Source organism: Stylophora pistillata, chromosome 14 (genome assembly GCF_964205215.1).
Source record: "Stylophora pistillata chromosome 14, jaStyPist1.2, whole genome shotgun sequence".
Taxonomy (NCBI): Eukaryota; Metazoa; Cnidaria; class Anthozoa; order Scleractinia; family Pocilloporidae; genus Stylophora; species Stylophora pistillata.
Genome location: NC_142532.1, coordinates 22,793,423 through 22,813,211, shown reverse-complemented (window position 1 = coordinate 22,813,211; position 19,789 = coordinate 22,793,423). Strand labels below are relative to the sequence as shown.

General features: G+C 42.1%; 2 protein-coding genes across 2 annotated transcripts; one reads left to right on the top strand and one right to left on the bottom strand.

The window, feature by feature from the left end:
• Positions 1-6,012: 6,012 nt before the first annotated feature.
• Positions 6,013-7,208, top strand: LOC148717104 (cytochrome P450 10-like). Its single transcript, XM_088744682.1, has one exon. It carries the CDS (start codon positions 6,045-6,047, stop codon positions 7,206-7,208), a length of 1,164 nt encoding a protein of 387 aa, XP_088600808.1. The 5' UTR covers positions 6,013-6,044.
• A 6,143-nt stretch (positions 7,209-13,351) lies between these two features.
• LOC148717103 (uncharacterized) lies at positions 13,352-18,779 on the bottom strand. The gene is made up of 3 exons (XM_088744756.1): positions 18,496-18,779; positions 15,674-17,892; positions 13,352-15,433 (listed from the first exon to the last, which is right to left on the bottom strand). Exons 1-3 carry the CDS (start codon positions 18,777-18,779, stop codon positions 13,842-13,844), a joined length of 4,095 nt encoding a protein of 1,364 aa, XP_088600882.1. The 3' UTR covers positions 13,352-13,841.
• Positions 18,780-19,789: the final 1,010 nt, after the last annotated feature.

Genomic DNA, 19,789 nt, shown 5'->3' with positions numbered 1-19,789 from the left:
TATCTCACATATCAGAATTCTCTTTCGCCATGCCAAGTTATTAATCATATCATATCATATATTGTCAAAGCAACAGTAAAAAATTGTTGCAAGTGAATCAGTTGTTTTAACAGACAATACTTACCACGACCTATAGCCCTCAGTGTCCTGCTTTAAAAGTAAAGTTAACAATCTCTTTTCGTCCTTGGAGTGTTTTCTTGCCTACGTCATGCGTTAGTCATATCTGGCAGCCAATAAAATGTCGTTACCTGTTTCTAACGTGGAATCTGCTCAACTGACTATTCTACCCCAGACCCGCTGAACATGACGGCCAAACCCTGGGAGTGACCACTATTTATCAGATAAAGGAATACAATCAAAACGTTTTGCAGCTTATAGCTGTGGTTTTTTCAATTCTATAATTTTGAGCTATTTCTTCGCAAGTTTCTTTAATTTTTTTTATTGGTTTGTTTTTTTTTGTTATATAGCACACCACAGACCAGTCATGTTTAAAAGGGTTTCTCAGGTATCAGGGGCTGTCTCTGCTTTGGAGATGGATGGTGGATGGTGGAGGAAAGAAAACGAAACTTCAATTAGAGGTGATGATCAATATGTACTCTCTCCTAGTAGATGTATTAAGTACAGCTGTACATGAGAATTGCAGAAGTGATCATGCATGGGCAGGAAAATTGCTCAACAAGAGAGCATATTTGCTACACTAGTGTTGTTAGAATTGTATACACAGCAAGGATTTGTTAATGTTTCAACTATTAACATGCATAATACAAATATACAATGATATTTGGGGGAAAGAACCTTTGAAGTCACAAATGCAAGATTGTGGAGTAGTATTCTTGAAGAGTATTTATAGTCATATGTTTTTGCTATATTTATAGTATTATTCAATGTCAACTGTTTTATACAAATGTTTTTTATATACTCTTTTTGTTAAGGGCCATTAATTTATCAGTTCAAAATATTATATGCACCCTCAATAAATAAAGCTTATTATTATTATTTCAAGGAACAAGTAAACTATTGTCTTCAAATATTCTGATTTCTAGTTGCTAGAGACAATGAAATGCTTTCCTATTGCAACAAAAAACCAGCTCGAGGACAGCAAGGTAATAAAAGTGGTAAGGAAATGGGCGTCATCATTCTGTCCAACTGTCGAAGCAGGGTCCAGCAGCGGATAGGAGTCGCATGGCAACAGTCCGGCGGATTCAGAATGTACGGCAGGAACAGAAGATAATGATGAGGAAAGCCAGCAGTTATCCAAATCCATTAATGGGGACAAGGAAGCTAATTATATTCCAGTGTCCCTATTTGAACGGCAAAGCTCTGATAAGGATCAATCAGATGATGAATCATTGGATGCAAAAGTGGCCAGTTTTATTGTCGGTAAGACTCTAGACAGCAGGGCCATGAAGAACAAACTGCTATCAGAGAACTTTGAGAAGTCTTCTCATAACCTTTCAGTAGACGACCTCAAGTCTGAGGACGAGCGATTGCCTAAAATCGACATCGGGCTGATGGCGAATGAGCTGTTAAAAACAAGGAGCTTGCTGAAGGTGATGACATTTTTGCCAACCAGATACTTTTCGGAACAAGATATGTTCACAGCTGGTTAAGGAAGAAGTGGAGGGAGATTGTAATAACAATTAATTGGTGTCTTTTCAAAAGTCTTCGTATAGAGAGAGGGTGAAAGTCTCCGTTTCAGTTAAAAAGGGTCTATTTTTAGTTAGCTAGAGTGGTATCACATTGCACGGAAATGTTGCTTCTTTTAAGTTTTGCAATTTGGGAGATGGTCTCAATGGTTGGTGTTCTTGATGTTTAATATTGGATTGCATGATCGTCTGATCCTCTATTTTCAGGCCAAGCAAGACCGTGTTGCCGAATTGTAAGTCGCAGCCAGCCCAGCAGGTAAATCTCATGATAAACTTGATTGTTCAGTTTTTGACCATGGAACCGATATAGTTAAACATATTCTTCAGAGGGTGAATTTTATTTAAACCGTGTGCGTGCGACCAGGTGTTTTTTCAGATGTAATTTGTCGTGTCACGAGCTCGGGACCACGGAAAAATTGACTTCCATGAGGAATTTGAACCTCATACCCTTTCATTTCCATTGCCATGCCTATCGCGAAACCTCTGATTATTGTTTCAAAGTAATTGGGTACTATTGAGAAATTGATTATAACACGAGATTGATTTGGCTGATTTGATTTTCTTTTGCAGGAAGTGGTGACGGTGATCATGCCAGGTAAGAGAAGATTCTTATAAAGTAGACATTGATCATAAAAAAAGAACAGGTTTTCAGAATTTCTAAATTGGAAGGATGAAGTTTGTTACTTACCAGGCGTGGAGATAATGGTTTTCCATTGTTAGTGCGTTTTTAAATTGAGTGTCGTTCAACCAAAACCAAAGTATAATCGTAACGGCCAATCAGAAGACAGAAAAAAACTCCGAAGAGCCAATGAGAACTCAGAATAAAAACAAGCAAACCGCCTTAGGCGTGGGAAAACGCGGGCGACCAAGTCGTGCTTGATTTTGGTTTTGCATCTGATTGGTCGAGACAGTGACGCGAGTTGTTTGGACCAATCACAGCGGAGTAAGGCAAAAGCAATGCAATCCCTGGTTACTTTTGACATTCAGTTGAAAGTTTCTGTATTAATGGTCTTTGAATCTGTGATCTTATCTCTGCTTGTATTCTTGTAGGACTCCTATTGAGGATATCGGTTCTTCAGGAAAATTAGATGCCATAATGAAGAGTTTGGAAGACTCCTCCAGGTCCCTGTCTCCTTCTGAATCCAGAACTCCGCCCGTTTCTTAGGCATTCTCTATCTTTAGTGAAGACACTGAAATGCGTCAAGACTCTTCCAGTGCCACCCCTCCGTCAAAAACTGGCGACTTCAGTGCTTTGGAATTCGGAGAAGACGTGGATATCCAAGCGGATTCAACTGCTGATAAAGGAGAAGGAGCTCAACCAAGCTCACAAGTGTCGGATTCTTTTGAAGTACCTCATAAACAAGATTCGAAGTCACAGAACACGATGCAAACTTCCGGTTATTAACAGCGCATGAGCGTCAGTGTGGAGCATGGGCTGGGCGCTTTCCAACATAAACTTAGCCGCAGCAAAAAGAAAAAGACAAAATGGAATGAACTGCATAACATTTTTCAGCAACAGGGGAGAAATCCTTAAGGAATGGTAGATAAAAACAGTGGGAATTTTAACATAAACCCTGAAACAAACTTAAGACCGCAGTAAGCTGCGGCAACCCAGTCGAGAGGTCAGTCGCAAAACACACCCGCAAATTTCTAAGTTGGAAACAAATTCTTTTGCAGCAGCAGACCAACAGCTGGCAAGATCAAGGACCAAGGGCACAGAACATAGTTTCAGGAAATTTATGGGAAATTTCTCTCAACAGCCTCCACCATTACGTTGAGGGTTCGAGCTTCGGCAGGACCAACACTAAAGGTCTTAAAATAATTAAGAAGAATATGCTACCTTTCTAAAACATCAAAAAACGGTTAAATATTCTAGTCTTCTCGGATAGGGACGAATAAATGAAGGGTCCGTCTCCTGCAGGGTTAGGGGTAGGAGACGTTAATTTCCCACGCACGAGATTACTGTGTGATCCCCCTGGGGTGGGATGGGTGGGATGGGTGGGTTTGTTAGAGCTTAAACCTCGTAGGGGACTTATGTCCTATAGTTTCTGTTCCAGTACTTTGTACAAATCCTTAAATACTCAAATACCTATGGAATTTATTTGCAAAGTTCCACCACCTTAATGTCCGTCAGCAGACTCACTCAGTGATTCCTCAGTAGCTAGAGCCAAGAAAAAGACCACCACCTCAGCCAGTATCTCCTCTACCCCTCTAGAAAAATCAATCGCAGTTCTTTCCACCCAGTCAACCAACCCATCGCTACACTTAGCTTCCACCCCCATCACCTTTCCAAGCCAATGCAACGACTCCACCACCAACACAGTTTTCACACTCCAACCCTAGCCCCATTCAACAGCAGTTTCCTCAGAGCATGCAAGCTGGTTTCTCACCACAGCAGAATCAGTTTCATTTCAATACACCCCCGCCAAACCTCGGCATCACGGTTGCTCAACAGGGGAATTCGGTTGGAATTGTTACAGGTTCTCTTCAACAGAGTGGTTCAACGGAAAGTGTGCCGCAATCCGAAGTCGGGTCGCTCTTTGTTTAAACTAGAACCTTTTATTGTTTGACCATTTAAATGAAAGCTACAGAGAAGCCCTTTCATGTGGGACTGGTTATTCTGCTGTAGAAGGTGAGTCTTGCTTTAATTAACCTCTGCGGATAACACCGTTAACATTTAAGCGAAGGAAACTTAGCTGCTCTTTCATTCGCCACCGTTGATTCTTCGGTCCCAAGAGGTTTTACCTTAATTAAGACTGTGAGTTAAACCCTGGTGTGTGATCATTCTCGTGAAAGCCAGTAAGTAGCACTACTAGAAGGCTTTCCCGACTCTCCCAACTCTCCCCAGCCTTCTGCAGTAAAACTCAAAGAGCACTGAGCACTTTAGCCTGTTTGTAGGCGGTAGTTTGTATTTTTAAGCGCAAGATTCAGCACGGCTAATATTAGGTCGCCATAATGGACGGGTAGAAGATTTTTTGGTCCGATATGCTGACCGAATACTCGCCGTGCTGCACTTCGTGCTTTCAAAAAACAGGAACTACCGCCTCCGTCCAAGCAGGTTATGAGCACTCGCCTCCCAAATTACGCCTCCGCCGCAGGCTACAAGTTCTAGTGTGACACCTCTCAAGCAGAAGATATTTAGCAATATAAACTTAAGGCTCTCATATCATGCTTAACTTGAAGTCCTCAAAAATTTAACTGTGACCAGTGAAATGAAAGCTGATGTGGTGCAGTGTATCGTAATGTACACGTGGTTTTAACTCTCAAAGTTTATTCAGATGGCCGAATGTTTCACCAACACCATCGAAACTGAACGCAAGTGAATCTTTTATTTTCCGTGACATTTTTTATGTAATATTCTCTTTTTGTTTCTAGTCGAAATCAGGGCTTTAAACGAACATTGTGAGTATTTAAACGAAACCATTTGAAAAACAGACGTAACGCAATCGTCTGTCCTTCAAGATAATTTTTCGATACCATTGACGTTCGGAATCACTCGGCGTTCAAATATTCGCTGTAACGTATGCAGTTTTAGATAATCACCCAAGTGTTTTACTTTCCCACCGACAACACACTCCAGTTTCTCAAAATTACGGATGAATAACTTCGCTCACAAACTTGATCAGATTAGTTCTCTTCACAGCAAGCGGCATCGCTGAAGGCTTTTTAACAGCTGGTTACTGAAAAATAAACGCTAGTACATTCACAACTAGACGTTATTCCAGTAGCATCAGACATCTCTCATTAGAAAAAATTACAAATGATCACCATAGTTAATAGAGGGGACTCTATTCACTATGATGATCATGAAGCGCACAACTTCACTCGGTCGATACACGAAGGCACTCTGCTAGACATAATGATCGGGTTCCAGTCCATGATCTTCGTATCATGGTAGGGAATGGGTTTCATGTTTGGGGGTAGTTCGGGGGTAGGGGCGGGGAATTTTGTTGAATGACGATATTTTGAATGTCCGGGACTTTCGAACGCTCAGTCATAATAGAAGGTATGTCATTAAATAACTATGCATGGTAGAAGTTGAATAATTGTTTTTTGTTGAGTAAAAAGTTTGGACTGAAGTTGAGCAATTAATTTTGTTGAGTAAAATAAAGATAGTTATTGAAGTTGAATAAATATTGTTGTTGAATGAAAATAATTTTGGTTGAATATGAAAAGAAAATACGTGTCGTTGAACACAAATATAAAATGTTGAATATAACTGTAAACTGCTGAATAAAAATATATTTTGTTGAGCATAAATATAAGTTGTTGAATATAAATATGCAAGTTGTTGAATTTTCCAACATTTGGCTAACCATAGTTGTCAAGGTCATGTGAGACATCGAAATCGAAACCGTGCGAATCATTCATTCCCTGGATTAGCTGAAGTTCTTTAAAATGGCGTTTACTGTTAAAACGAAAACTGCACACTCTCTCGTTTTCTCATCGGGTCGAACCATTTCTTTCATGCGTAAACAACACCATGGTCTCCGTGGTTTCGTGCCATCGACGTCGATGAGTTCTCTTTCGTCCATTTCAGTCGAAGATGTACCAAAACCCAAACCTTTTTCAGAAATCCCAGGTCCCCTCTGTATCCCTTTTTTCGGAACAGTTTGGACGTTCTTCGTGGGAAGGAAAGGCCAGCCCCTTGGAAAGCGATTTTATGACATCCAAGCAGAAAATGTCAAGAAATATGGGAAAGTATTCCGCAACAAAGTGCCAGGCGTTGAGTTATTATTAGTTAGCATTATTTTATCTGATGCTGTCGATGTTGCAAAGTTACTCCGAACGGAACCCAAATATCCAGAAAGACTGGACTTTCCGTCTCTGAACTTCTACCGAGAAAAAAGAAAGAAAATTCCTGGTGTTTTTTTTGCCGATGGTGCAGAATGGTACAAGTTACGAAGCGTCCTGAGCAAACGAATGCTTCGACCGAAAGAAGTCGCCGACTATTCTCCGGGTTTCAATCAAATCATCAGTGACTTTATTCACCGATTACGATCAGTTCGAGAGCCCAGAGGGTCAGAGAAAGAAAACGAAGTCTGTGTACTCGATAATGAACTTTTCAAATGGTCGTTTGAGTCCGTGGCAGAGATGTTGTTTGACAAAGGGTTTGGTTGTCTTGAAGAGGACGTAAACGAAGAGGCACAGACCTTCATAACAGCTGTCGGAGATTTTCTGGCGGTTGCGGTCGAGGTTGGCTTACTACCTGTTTGGTTCTACAGGATCTACGAGACACACACATTTAAAAAATTTTTCGATAATTTCGACACGATGTACGATTACGCCGAACTATTTATCGGTAGACGAATCAAGGAACTGGAAGAAAAGTCACGCAAACCATCAAAGGAAACAGAGCGTGACAGAGCTGGCTTCTTTGAGTTCCTCCTGTCGAGCGGAAAGCTGACGAAGGATGACCTGTTGGCGAGCGTAATCGACGTCCTGTTTGCCGGAGTTGATACTACGTCCAATACGATGCAATGGGTTCTCTATATGTTTACTTATTTAGCGTTAACTAATGTAGTGATGCTAATGGTCTATTCAATAAATGTAATGTTCTAGTAATACAATATTAATGCTACTAATAAACTAATGTAGTGATGCTAGGGATAATTTAAAGAAACCTAGAAGGAACTGTTAAAAATTAATCTATTTATTAAATTAGTTACTAAATCAACTATTAATTATTTACACGAGAATTCTAATAGCAGTATTTTCTACTTGACACAGTGCTGGAGCTTCCCACAAATTTTTAAAGTCAGATAAGAGGAGACGAAAGTGCTCACAGAGAATTCTCTTCTTAATATCATTGAGGATATAACGGATTATACCCTCAGGATTTTCCTTTCCACTGCGAAAAGTAGCATTACTACGAAACTTCCGAATGCCATACAAGATCGTTTTGATAAGAAAACGGGCCAGTCGCGCATTTTTTGGGTCGGCTGGAGCCCACTGAAAGAGGAAAATAGAAGTACAAGAGGGGAAGAAATTACCAAGGGAGAGGAGATCACAGGAGAAAAATACGACCACGCTTTTTTAGCACGGGAACAATTAATAAAACTATGATCAATTGTCTCTTTTCGAGAGCAGTAGGCACATTTATCAGAATCGATATAGCCCCAATGTTTTAGGGAATCGCGGACTTTAATGGCCCGAAAGACAATTGACCACAACAAATCATTCTTGTGGTTTTCAGAAGAGTCATCTCAAACCAGTTTCCAGAGATTGTCAAGTTTGAAATCGATAGGAAGAAAGGGGGACCAAAAACGGTGAAGAATCGGGGAAGCAGAATTCTCTCTTAAAAGGGCCTGATAGCATTTCTTAGAGGTAAAATCAAAGTCTTGCCACTCTAGATCTTTGCGGTACACAATCCCGCGAAGAGTGGTAAGCGCCAATAAACATTTTTCGTAATATGGTGTAGAGTCATGCGAACTCGGAGTGAAATTGTCGCAAAGAAAATGCCACTCCGGCCGAAACAAAGCAAGCCTAAATCCCAGTAAGTATTTGGTTAGGTAAAAGGACTTTGTTTCGGGGTTAGAGAGATTAGACACTAAAGAGGCTAGCTTTAAGGAGTCACCTTTGATTTAGAAATTGAAAATTCCGAGGCCACCTTTGTTAAAAGGCTGGTGGCAGGTCATTCGCCTTACTGTCTCAATACGAGAGCCCCAAACAAAAGGCCAAATTAGCGAATTTATTTTACAAATAACCCATGGAGGAACGCCGCACAGAACCGAAGACAGATAGAGTAGTTTACTGATTCCTATGACATTGACCAAAAGAGATTTGCCAACGAGCGAGAGAGAACGAGATTTGCAGAGATTAAGATGTTTTTCCAACTTCTCAAGTTTTGGTTGCCAATTATCCACTTCAGTATCATTGCCGAAAATAACTCCTAAGGTTTTCATTTTTGTCAACCGCCTGAGGCCATATGGTTGATCGCTCCGTGTACGCCACGCGCCCAACCACATGGCCTCCGTTTTGGCGACATTTAGGCGCGCTCCAGACCCGCGTTCATAAATATTAATGTTATCAAAGAGAGATGCCAGCGAACGAGTAGATTTAACAGTACAGGTCGTATCATCAGCATATACCCCAACTTTATATCTTATTCCGCGTGCGCCGGGTAAGACAAAACCTTCTCTGGGGGGATTTTTTCGGATTTTACAGGGGAGAGTTTCAACACATAAAATATACAACAAAGGTGACAGGGAATCCCCCTGTCTCACTCCGCGAGACAGAGGTATCGCTTCAGTTAACCATTCATTAACGATGACTTACATGTTAGCACCATTATATAGTGTGCTAACCCAGTGGCAGAATGATAAACCAAAACCAAAACGGTTTACCAGATTCAATAAAAAGGTGCGACTAACTCGATTGAGGGCTCTCTCTTGATCGAGGCTGAGTAGAATGCCAGTTTCGTGAGTGGGCTCAATATAGTCTAAAATATCCCGCAATGGGTGTAGGTTTGACGTAGTTTTCCGACCGGGCACATATCAGGTTTGATCAGGATCAACGATAAACTGTAAAACTTTAGAGAGACGGAGAGAAAGAGACTTGGAACATATCTTATAATCGACATTTAGTAAAGAAATTGGCCTCCAATTTTTAAGATCTTTGCGATCCCGTTTCTTGGAAATGACGCGAGTATTACTAGTTTTCATAGACTCGCACAACTGTCCAGCTTGGGAGCATGCACGAAAAACTTGGGACAGATATGGACCCAAACGGTCCCAGAACTTTGAGTAAAATTCGACCGAAATGCCATCAGGGCCGGGAGCTTTGTTTGTGTTCATTTTATTCAGAGCGACAGTAATTTCCTCGAACGTGAAGTCACCTTCACAAGAGGATGCCTGATCGGAAGTGAGTTGACGAGACAAAGAATATAAAAGGTCGGTTTGCATTGCGGCATCTGCCGGCTCTTCAGAAAAGAGTCGAGAGTAAAAATCCACGTGCACTTTCGCAATTTCCACTTGAGAGAAAAGCTCATTGCCGTCTGAATCGTACACTGAAGAGATGTGCGATCTTTGCGCTTTACTTCGCTGTAAATTAAAAAAAATCGGCTAGGGCGTTCGCACTCTTCTAACCATTTGGCACGGCTACGAATCATAATTCCTTCTGTTTTTTTGGTAAGGAGAGCTTTCAGGCGACTTTCCGTATTGGATATAGAATCGGAGACGGTTGTATCACCATTAACTAGACGTTGCCGAAGTCGAATTAATTTATTGGTTAAGAAAACTTCATCTCTATGTAACCGTCTCCGTTTCTCACTAGAACAGGAGATCGCTTCTTCCTTAACGGATTCTTTTACAAACTCCCACCAATTTTGGATGCAAACGAAAGCATGTAACAAACGTATGTGATCATCGATTAAATTTTCTATAGCAATACAGAAATCTTTGTCTTTCAAAAGAGAGTTGTTAAAATTCCATACACCAGGACCGCGTTTTATGCTACTAGGAAAGTCCAAAACAAGGGAGACAAAGTTATGATCAGAAAATGAACAAGGAAAGATATCACACTTCGTCTCAGGGGATAGCAAGTCCTTGGAGATGAGAAATTTATCGAGTCTGCTTGCAATTGTTGAGGTGGAATTGAACCACGTAAATTGCCTTTGTTTAGGGTGCGATTTACGCCATACATCAGTAAGAGTGAAAAAACTTTTCATTGGCTCGTAATCTTTATGAAAAGAGACATTGCCCACAAATCTGTCTAAAGTGTTATCATAACAGTTAAAATCCCCACCAATGATAGTCGCCGAGGACGGCATAAAAAAGTCATGGAGAGAGTCGAAAAAAGCTTTCCGTTCAAATGGATTGGTGGGAGCGTAAATATTTACTAAGTTCAAATCAACATCATTGGTCCTGATCAGGATACTGACGATACGACCGTGCGAGTCTTTCTTCCAAGATATGAATTCATCTGAAATTCTAGGGGAAATCAGGGTTGCCACTCGGCCATGTCGGCCGATGGCAGGGGTCCAAAAACTACGTCCCGGCCAGAGATGAGACGCGGCCTTGATCAGAGACTCAGAACTAATAAACGTCTCTTGTACAAAGCAAAAATCAAAAGACTTCTTTTCAAAAGAACTATTTATTTGATTTCTTCTAAATCAAAGAAATAGTTGTAGGTGAGGGGATTCCTCATGCCCCTCGCATTGATAGTTAATAGTTTAAAAGATGTTTAGGAAGAAAGACTCGCTTCAGAAAAAACATTAAAGGAATTACTTTGTTTTTTCTTTTTAGTTTCTAATTTTTCCTTTTTTCTTTCCTGGGGTAGAGGTGTCTTTACAAAATGGAGAGAGGTCGGAGGATTTTCGTTTGAGGTCGTGTGTAGTTTCCATGTCGTTTGCAGGGGTGTCTAAAGAAGAGATGGGTGTTGAGGTTGGAACAGGTATCTCTGAGCGAGGTTTTCCGGTGACAAGAGTAGGTGTAGTTGGTTTTCTGGAACAGGCGAGAGATGGTTTGGGGAGACGGGCAGCTGTACGGCGAGATTTCGGTTTAGCGGGTTTAGTTGAGGTAATAAGGCCTTGAGGGTCAAGGATCGGTGAATCAGAGGAAATAGGTGGTGTTGGCGACAATTCAGAAGAGGCAGGCAAAGAATCAGTAGATTGGTCGATCGTAAGGTTTTCGTCAGTAGGTGGAGGGCCGTCGGTGGATGGTAGATTTTCGGGCGTAAGATTTTCGTCGGTGGATGGAAGATCTTCGGGCGTAAGATTTTCATCGATGGATGGAAGATTCTCGGGCGTAAGATTTTCGTCGGTGGATGGAAGATTTTCGAGCGTAAGATTTTCGTTATTGGATTTCCTGGGCGGAAGAGCGGAAGCGAGTGGAAGATTTTCATCAATTGATTGTTGGTCATCAGACGTGTCGATGTGTACGTCTTCCAATTCATCCGTTGCGGTGCCATGGACCGCTGGAGAGACCCATGAGTATTCGTGGCAATTAACACCATAGTGTCCTTCTAGCCTGCAAATACAACAAAGAGTTGGGCGTGGGCACTCTGACGCTTCTTGTCCGGTAACATCGCAATTGAAGCATATCTTCCTCGGGCATACATTAGCAAAATGACCGGGGCAATTGCATTTACGGCAGGTAGGCATCTGGCTGCTGTACTTGAGAAAGATTTGAAATTTCCCGAAGCGAAGAAAACTCGGGATGGGCTTGCACACACGAACACGATTATGACGTAGGCCGTTATAGATATTAGGGGCGTAGGAATGTTTACCACGGCGATAATGTAGCACTTCGCAGTAAGGTGACAGTCGTCAGGAAAGTTAAGGGCTTGTCCACATCTTGAGTGGCGTAATTTTCCGAGTTCATGTATAGAGAGTTTAGACGGAGAAAGTTTTCCTTGGCAGTAATAAACTTAAACGGAACAACCCCTTCACCGTTGAGTTTTCTTTGTGGTCATTGGATGTCAGTCGGTTCGACCTTCGTAAAATGCGAGCAAGTCGAATACAGAGCGGGCGGTCATTAATTTGTTGGGAGTAAAGAAGGCGGTTCTAGGCCGCTGTGGCATGTTATTCTCTACAGGCCACATGTGTTGTTCTCTAATTATGGAACTTGTGCCCGAAGTACGGGCAGCTCTCGATGCTTATGATTCCCCATTGACAATAGACGAGTTTTCGGCAGTTTCATCCACGGCGTTCAAAATATCTTCGACAATCCCCTTTAAATTCTCAGTAGATTCCATAATCAAAAGCAAATAAATGAAGGCCCAAAGGGCAAACTAACCTCTAGTTTGAATATCGGCTTGGTAATCCAAAAACCACGACCAACTTTGCACTGTTTCGGCCTTCTGGGCCTCATCAATGCAGTGCTGATTCTAGGATGGGGGTGAAGCTATAAGGTCTCCCCACATGATTCCACATTTGTGGTACCATTTAGGCCATGCCAGAGTGCTCAAACTAGAAACTAGTGAGCTTCGCACTATTGCACGACACGAGTCATCCTAACAGAGTGCTCGATTTGAACATAAAAGCAAAGGGTATCAACAAAACTCATAACATTACAGGGGTATCTATGAACGTCCAAGGGGCTGTGCGAGGATGCATTTAAGGGCATCTATATCTAAGGGTATCAACAAAATCAAGACAATTACAGGTCTTTACAAGGGTTTATCATACAACCTGTTCGGCCCCGCTCGCGCAATCCCATAGAAAACCGTGGTGAAAGCTCACGTGAGTAGGGCCGGACGGGTTGACGTAAGCCGGTCCAGAAAAAGCCGTCCGCCGTCGGACTGTAGTGTACTTGTAAAGCGACACTGCTCCCTTCCGTTACAAAAAAACGAGTAAAAGCAGTGAACAAAAAAGAGAAAGCAAATCACGGTTTTCGATGAATTATGAGTTTCTTGTTCCGACTCGAAAAAATATAGGGAAAATTTTATCGTAGAATTTTTTTTTTTCAGTTTACCCGTGCGCGCCAGTCAATCCCGACCTGTTAAGCTAAAACAAACCTTATTGAATTGTTCAAAACTTAGTCAGAGGTCATATGATAAAATGCTTATTGACTGAATGAGGTCGGGCTGAACAGGAAAATGTGCAGTTGGTTCTCGTTCATGACACATGGACCTCGCTGCGCCAAGTCCTTATGTCTTGACCTTGAGGCAAATAATTTGCCGTCCAGCCCTCTAATTCAGTCAATAAATACATGATCTACTGATGAGAATACACGTGTTTGCATAAGTATTACAAATGTTTCTGTTTTAAGAAAGTTATCTTTATTTTGGAAGGTTGAACCACATTATTTCTTGTCAAAAGCTTTGCAAAAATCTCTAAGAAATTTATGATTTAAGTAAAAATCCTATTCCGCTCCATACATTTTATTCAAGTTTCCTTCAATTGACTAACTAAATCAATCACCTTTGGAAAGGGATCAAAATTTTCTTCGCTTGATGAACAAATCGCGCTCGAAAACTGAAAAATTGTCAAAATCTGCTTGGGTCGTTAACTTAGCTGGACTATAATGACTAAAACAAAATGGCTCCTAAAGCGTTTTAACTTTTCAATTCTTAGTAAGAGAGAACTTTACACTGCCTTATCTCAGATTATTAAACTTAGATGTCCAATGAGCTCTTTACAGAAATGCTTTCCTTTTTGTATATATCCGACTTACTACAGGGCTAATACTTAATATAAAGTTCCGAGCTTCACGAAGTCCGGTTATTCCACCACAAGGGTTTTATTAATTAAAGTCATGGTTCTTGAGGTGCACTGGGCACTGGCCAATTGGTAAAATCAAATGTCACGTTGTCACCAATGAGCATAAATGGTGCCCATTGAGAAATTTTGTCAAAGCCGTTATTTCGCATCCACTTCCTGGCCTTGTGGAGGGATTCACTGGCGCTTTCACCGCGAAACAAATGTTTGTAGAAACAAGTCATGAACTGCTCTGTGGCTGTGTCATCCAGGGCCCATCGTGCCGCTAACACTGAGCGAGCTCCGGATCCTAAGAACGCTCGGGCGATTCCAATGACTCCCTCGGTTCTAATCTGTCCACGAGCACTGTGACAACAGCTAAGTACCACTAGTTTAGCTCGCAACCGAGTTTTTGAAATATCCGCCATGGTCAAAAGATAATCTTCTTCTCGTGGAAAAGGTGGGGTTAGTGTAGGGTTCTTAGGAGAAAGAGCAATCTCCCCTCTTTCGGCATCACCATGTGCAGCAATATGTATGAGGCTCACTGAACTTATCGCTTGGAGTACAGCATGCTTTTTCACGGAATCTCCAGTCAAAGGCGTTACACCAAGAAGTCTTCCAATCATATCTGCTTCCTTTCTAGCGCACGGCAATGGTGTTATGTTCTTGCGTTTGTCCTTGTAAATCACCACTCGAACCTTAGGATCACCCACTATTAGTGCCCCAGTATGGCTGTGGTAGTCTAGAGGACTGTCTTGCACAAGCCTTAGAGTCGTCAGTGAGGGAACAATCCGAATCCTGCATGTCTCTGATAAAAACTTGCCTCCTTCGTCAGCCAAGGCTGCAAATGGCACTTGGTACACGCAGGAATCAGGAACAATGATGATCTCGGGCTGCTTCAGTAAACTAGCCACAGGAGCGATGAGTATCTTGTAACACAAGTGCAGATTTGGTTTAAAATCTTTGGCATCGTAGTCACGTAAGATTGCGCGGTTGTCGTCGTGAAGTGAGATCAGTTCGGTTTCATCCAAAGATCGATCTTCGCATTTCTGTTCGGCCGGTAAAATGGCGAAGCTGCGAAAGGTTTCTTTAAAAAACTCATCTAAATCAGGGACTAACCCGGTCACATCGTTTGCTTCAAGGCTCACTTTCTCCTCTGAAAAATGAATAGCTCCCATTGCTTTGAGAATCCAAAATCGTATCTCCTTTTTACGAACCGAAATATACAGGCATGCGCTGTCTGCTTCTCTTGCGATAATCTCTTGAATGCCACACCAAGATTGTGGATTGCCTGAGATCTGCTCTTCAACAGAGTACCGGGCTGCTGTCAAGTCGGCTAGGCCTCTTGCCCGTCTCAGCTCTTCGACGTAAAGGGCGTCTTGTGACTTTCCGGTGGAAGAGAGCAAGTCGCTTAGCAACTTGTAGGGAAAGGTGCCGTGCTTTTCTAAAAGAGATATTTGAAACTCATCGTTGTCTTTGAGAGAACCTCTCAAAGTGTCGAATTTATCGATGCTTTGAAAAAGATACGAAGAGGCATCTTCAAGATGAGATTGTGACACCTTCAACACCGATAGCATACAAAGGGTTTGAAACTCGTTCAAGTGATGTCCAATGTCCCTGCTTAATAGGAGAGCCCTGTTGAGGTATTCTTCGGCCATAGAATAGTTACCAAGGGATTGGTAACACCATCCTAAATTTGCGTATCCGACTGCTACTTTTTCTGTCTCACCGATATCCATGTGAATTGCAAGGGCTTTCTCGTAATATTTTACTGCCTTGTCAAATTCGCCACGCCGAAAAGAAATTACCCCAAGGTGTCCGTAATCTGTTGCTTCTCCGCTTCTGTCGCCGACATCCAATCTAATTTCCCTTGCCTTCTTTCGATAGCCGTCGGCCTTTGCATACTTTCCAAGGGAAAAAAACAAGGCTGTTAAGTTTGTATAACAAGTTGCTTTTCCTTTTCTGTCGCCAACTTCTATAGCTATAGCGAGTGCTTTCTCCTGATATTCTCGAGCCTTGTCATATTGGCCAAGCGATTGGAACAATCTTCCAAGGTTTCCGTAGGTTGCTGCTTCTCTATCCCTGTCGCCAATTTCTATACTCATAGCGAGTGCTTTCTCATAATATTCTAGGGCCTTGCCATATTGACCAAGCGATTGGAACAATGTTCCTAGGTTTCCGTAGCTTGTTGCTTCTCCATCCCTGTCGCCAATTTCTATTTCCATAGCGAGTGCTTTCTCCTGATATTCTCGGGCCTTGTCATATTGACCAAGCGATTGGAACAATGTTCCTAGGTTTCCGTAGCTTGTTGCTTCTCCATGTCTGTCGCCAATTTCTATTGTGATAGCGAGTGCTTTCTCCTGATATTCTCGAGCCTTGTCATATTGACCAAGCGATTGGAACAATGTTCCTAGGTTTCCGTAGCTTATTACTTCTCCATCCCTGTTGCTAATTTGTATTCTGAGAGCGAGTGTTTTCTCCTGATATTCTCGGGCCTTGTCATATTGGCCAAGCGATTCGAACAATGTTCCTAGCTTTCCGTAGCTTGTTGCTTCTCCATCCCTGTTGCCAATTTCTATTGTGATAGCGAGTGCTTTCTCCTGATATTTTCGGGCCTTGTCATATTGACCAAGCGATTGGAACAATGTTCCTAGGTTTCCGTAGCTTGTTGCTTCTCCATCCCTGTCGCCAGTTTCTATTCTGATAGCGAGTGCTTTCTCATGATATTCTCGCGCCTTGTCATATTGACCAAGCAATTGGAACAATGTTCCTAGGTTTCCGTAGCTCTTTGCTTCTCCATCCCTGTCGCCAATTTCTATTGTGATAGCGAGTGCTTTCTCCTGATATTCTCGGGCCTTGTAATATTGACCAAGCGATCGGAACACTGTTCCTATGTTTCCGTAGCTTCTTGCCTCTCCATACCTGTCGCCAATTTCTATTGTGATAGCGAGTGCTTTCTCCTGATATTCTCGGGCCTTGTCATATTGACCAAGCGATCGGAACAATGTTCCTAGGTTTCCGTAGCTTGTTGCTTCTCCATACCTGTCGCCGATTTCTATTTTGATAGCAAGTGCTTTCTCCTGATATTCTCGGGACTTGTCATATTGAGCAAGCGATCCGAACAATGCTCCTAGGTTTCCGTAGCTTGTTGCTTCTCCATCCCTGTCGCCAATTTCTATTGCGATAGCGAGTGCTTTCCCCTGATATTCTCGGGCCTTGCCATATTGACCAAGCGATTGGAACAATGTTCCTAGGTTTCCGTAGCTTGTTGCTTCTCCATTCCTGTTGCCAATTTTTATTGTGATAGCGAGAGCTTTCTCATGATATTCTCGGGCCTTGTCATATTGACCAAGCAATTGAAACAGTGTTCCTAGGTTTTCGTAGCTTGTTGCTTCTCCATCCCTGTCGCCAATTTCTATTTTGATGGCGAGTGCTTTCTCATGATATTCTCGGGCCTTGTCATATTGACCAAGCGATTGGAACAATGTTCCTAGGTTTCCGTAGCTTGCTGCTTCTCCATCCCTGTCGCCAATTTCTATTGTGATAGCGAGTGCTTTCTCATGATATTCTCGGGCCTTGTCATATTGACCAAGCGATTGAAACAATGTTCCTAGGTTTCCGTAGCTTGCTGTTTCTCCATCCCTGTCGCCAATTTCTATTGTGATAGCGAGTGCTTTCTCATGATATTCTCGGGCCTTGTCATATTGACCAAGCGATCGGAACAATGTTCCTAGGTTTCCGTAGCTTGCTGCTTCTCCATCCCTGTTGCCAATTTCTATTCTGATAGCCAGTGCTTTCTCCTGATATTCTCGTGCCTTGTCATATTGACCAAGCAATTGGAACAATGTTCCTAGGTCTCCGTAGCTTGTTGCTTCTCCATACCTGTCGCTAATATTTAGTTTGATCGCGAGTGCTTTCTCTTGATATTCTCGGGCCTTGTCATATTGACCAAGCGATCGGAACAATGTTCCTAGGTTTCCGTAGCTTGTTGCTTCTCCATTCCTGTCGCCAATTTCTATTCTGATAGCGAGTGCTTTCTCCTGACATTCTCGGGCCTTGTCATATTGACAAAGCGATCCGAACAATGCTCCTAGGTTTCCGTAGCTTCTTGCTTCTCCATGTTTGTCGCCAATTTCTATTTTGATAGCAAGTGCTTTCTCCTGATATTCTCGCGAGTTGTCATATTGACCAAGCGATTGGAACAATGTTCCTAGGTTTCCGTAGCTAGTTGCTTCTCCATTCCTGTCGCCAGTTTCTATTTCGATAGCGAGTGCTTTCTCCTGATATTCTCGGGCCTTGTCATATTGACCAAGCGATTGGAACAATGTTCCTAGGTTTCCGTAGCTAGTTGCTTCTCCATTCCTGTCGCCAGTGTCTATTTCGATAGCGAGTGCTTTCTCCTGATATTCTCGGGCCTTGTCATATTGAGCAAGCGATCGGAACAATGCTCCTAGGCTTCTGTAGCTTCTTGCTTCTCCATCCCTGTCGCAAATTTCTATTCTGATAGCGAGTGCTTTCTCCTGATATTCTAGGGCCTTGTCATATTGACCAAGTGATTGGAATATCGATCCCAGGCCACCGTAACATTGTGCTTTGCCTTTTCTGTCGCCAATTGATTCCATAATTTTTGTTGCTTGCTCTTAAAATGTCCTGGCCTGTATAAACTTTCTTTGTGCGTGAAGTGTTTCTGCCAGCTTTAAATTAAACCACGCTTTTTCAGTGTCATCAGAGTGGTATAGGAGAAGTTTCCTGAGACATATTTCTTCACTTTTGTAATCTCCCATGGCACGGTAAGCAGGGAGCATTATCTTGTAAATGCCTTGGAACATCCAGTTTGCCAATGAACTATTGATGTTCAACGCCTTATTGTTTAGTACTCTCAAGCATTCTTTACATACATCGATGGCTTGTAACCCACGACCTGTGTTGAGAAGGAAGACTGCGATTACCAAACCCATGTAAGCGGTAATTAGAACTTCTTCTGTGCTGTTCATGTTGATCTTCTTGGTTTTCATTTGAAATAAAAAACATCATTTACCACAGATGAGTGACTCAAACTTTAATAGTTAATGATTAATAGTATTGCTCGACGAGGCTTCATTTCGGTCTAAAGACATGAGATTCTAACCGGGATAGAGAAGGCCTTGGGTTCGAAACTGAAGGTAACGTTTGAATCAGGCAGTATTTACAATGAAATCTTACTGTGGAAGGTTCGGTGACGTAAGGATATGCAACAAAAGGGTTGTCCAATCGATTAGTACCTTTAGGGCTTTGTCATAATTTTCCATTTTTATGTTTTTACATGTAATAAAAATCGGACATGACTAAAAGTTTCGGGCGACACAACTTCCGATGAGATGACTTTCCGGCGAGTTGACCGTAAGCCGTCCACCCAGGACCCATATATCCCCTCCCATGTCCTCTTCGAAAAAGTTTTACGTACGTTTATGTCAACCTGCTTATCTCCTTTTTCCCTCCCCGCTTGTCTCTCTTAAACGACAAGGGACGCAAAGGGGAAGAGTGAGCCTGGGAACGGGATCGGTTTGCCCCTCTTGCATCGCAAATTTTCCTTCGATTATCAATCGACTTAGTAAAGCAGTGTTTTCATTTGTGAGACTTAATTATCAGTAGCTTTTTTTTCATTTATTGTACTATTCATTGGCTGAATCGTGAAAGAAATATTTCAAATGTGTTTCTCTTTTCAATTTCGCAATATGTGCTGTTCGGTAGGTAGATCACGGTAATTGAAATCTTACATTTGAAACGAGATAGGAAATTTGAGAGATTTTGTCCTCATTGCTGCTTTTGTTTTGTTTTGCTTTGTCTCTTCGATATTAATAGTAAAATTAAACGAGACTTACCTGTAAGTTGAAGTTTGATTGAGATTCTACCGAGTTATAAAGTGCTGGGAGATTACATGAGATAGCAAGCGCATGCGCCAACTCAGTCTTTAAAAAACTTAATGTGAGTGATTCAAGGCACCACACTACATTAGGGTGGGTGG

Excerpts from the sequence above, each read along its gene's own strand:
- LOC148717104 (XM_088744682.1), top strand. The coding sequence starts at position 6,045 with ATGGCGTTTACTGTTAAAACGAAAACTGCACACTCTCTCGTTTTCTCA.
- LOC148717103 (XM_088744756.1), bottom strand. The coding sequence starts at position 18,779 with ATGAACAGCACAGAAGAAGTTCTAATTACCGCTTACATGGGTTTGGTA. Across the intron at positions 17,893-18,495 it reads TCTGATGACACTGAAAAAGC|AAGCTACGGAAACCTAGGAG; the intron begins GTGGTTTAATTT and ends TGGAGAAGCAAG. Across the intron at positions 15,434-15,673 it reads AAAGTATGCAAAGGCCGACG|AATACCTCAACAGGGCTCTC; the intron begins GCTATCGAAAGA and ends CTATGGCCGAAG.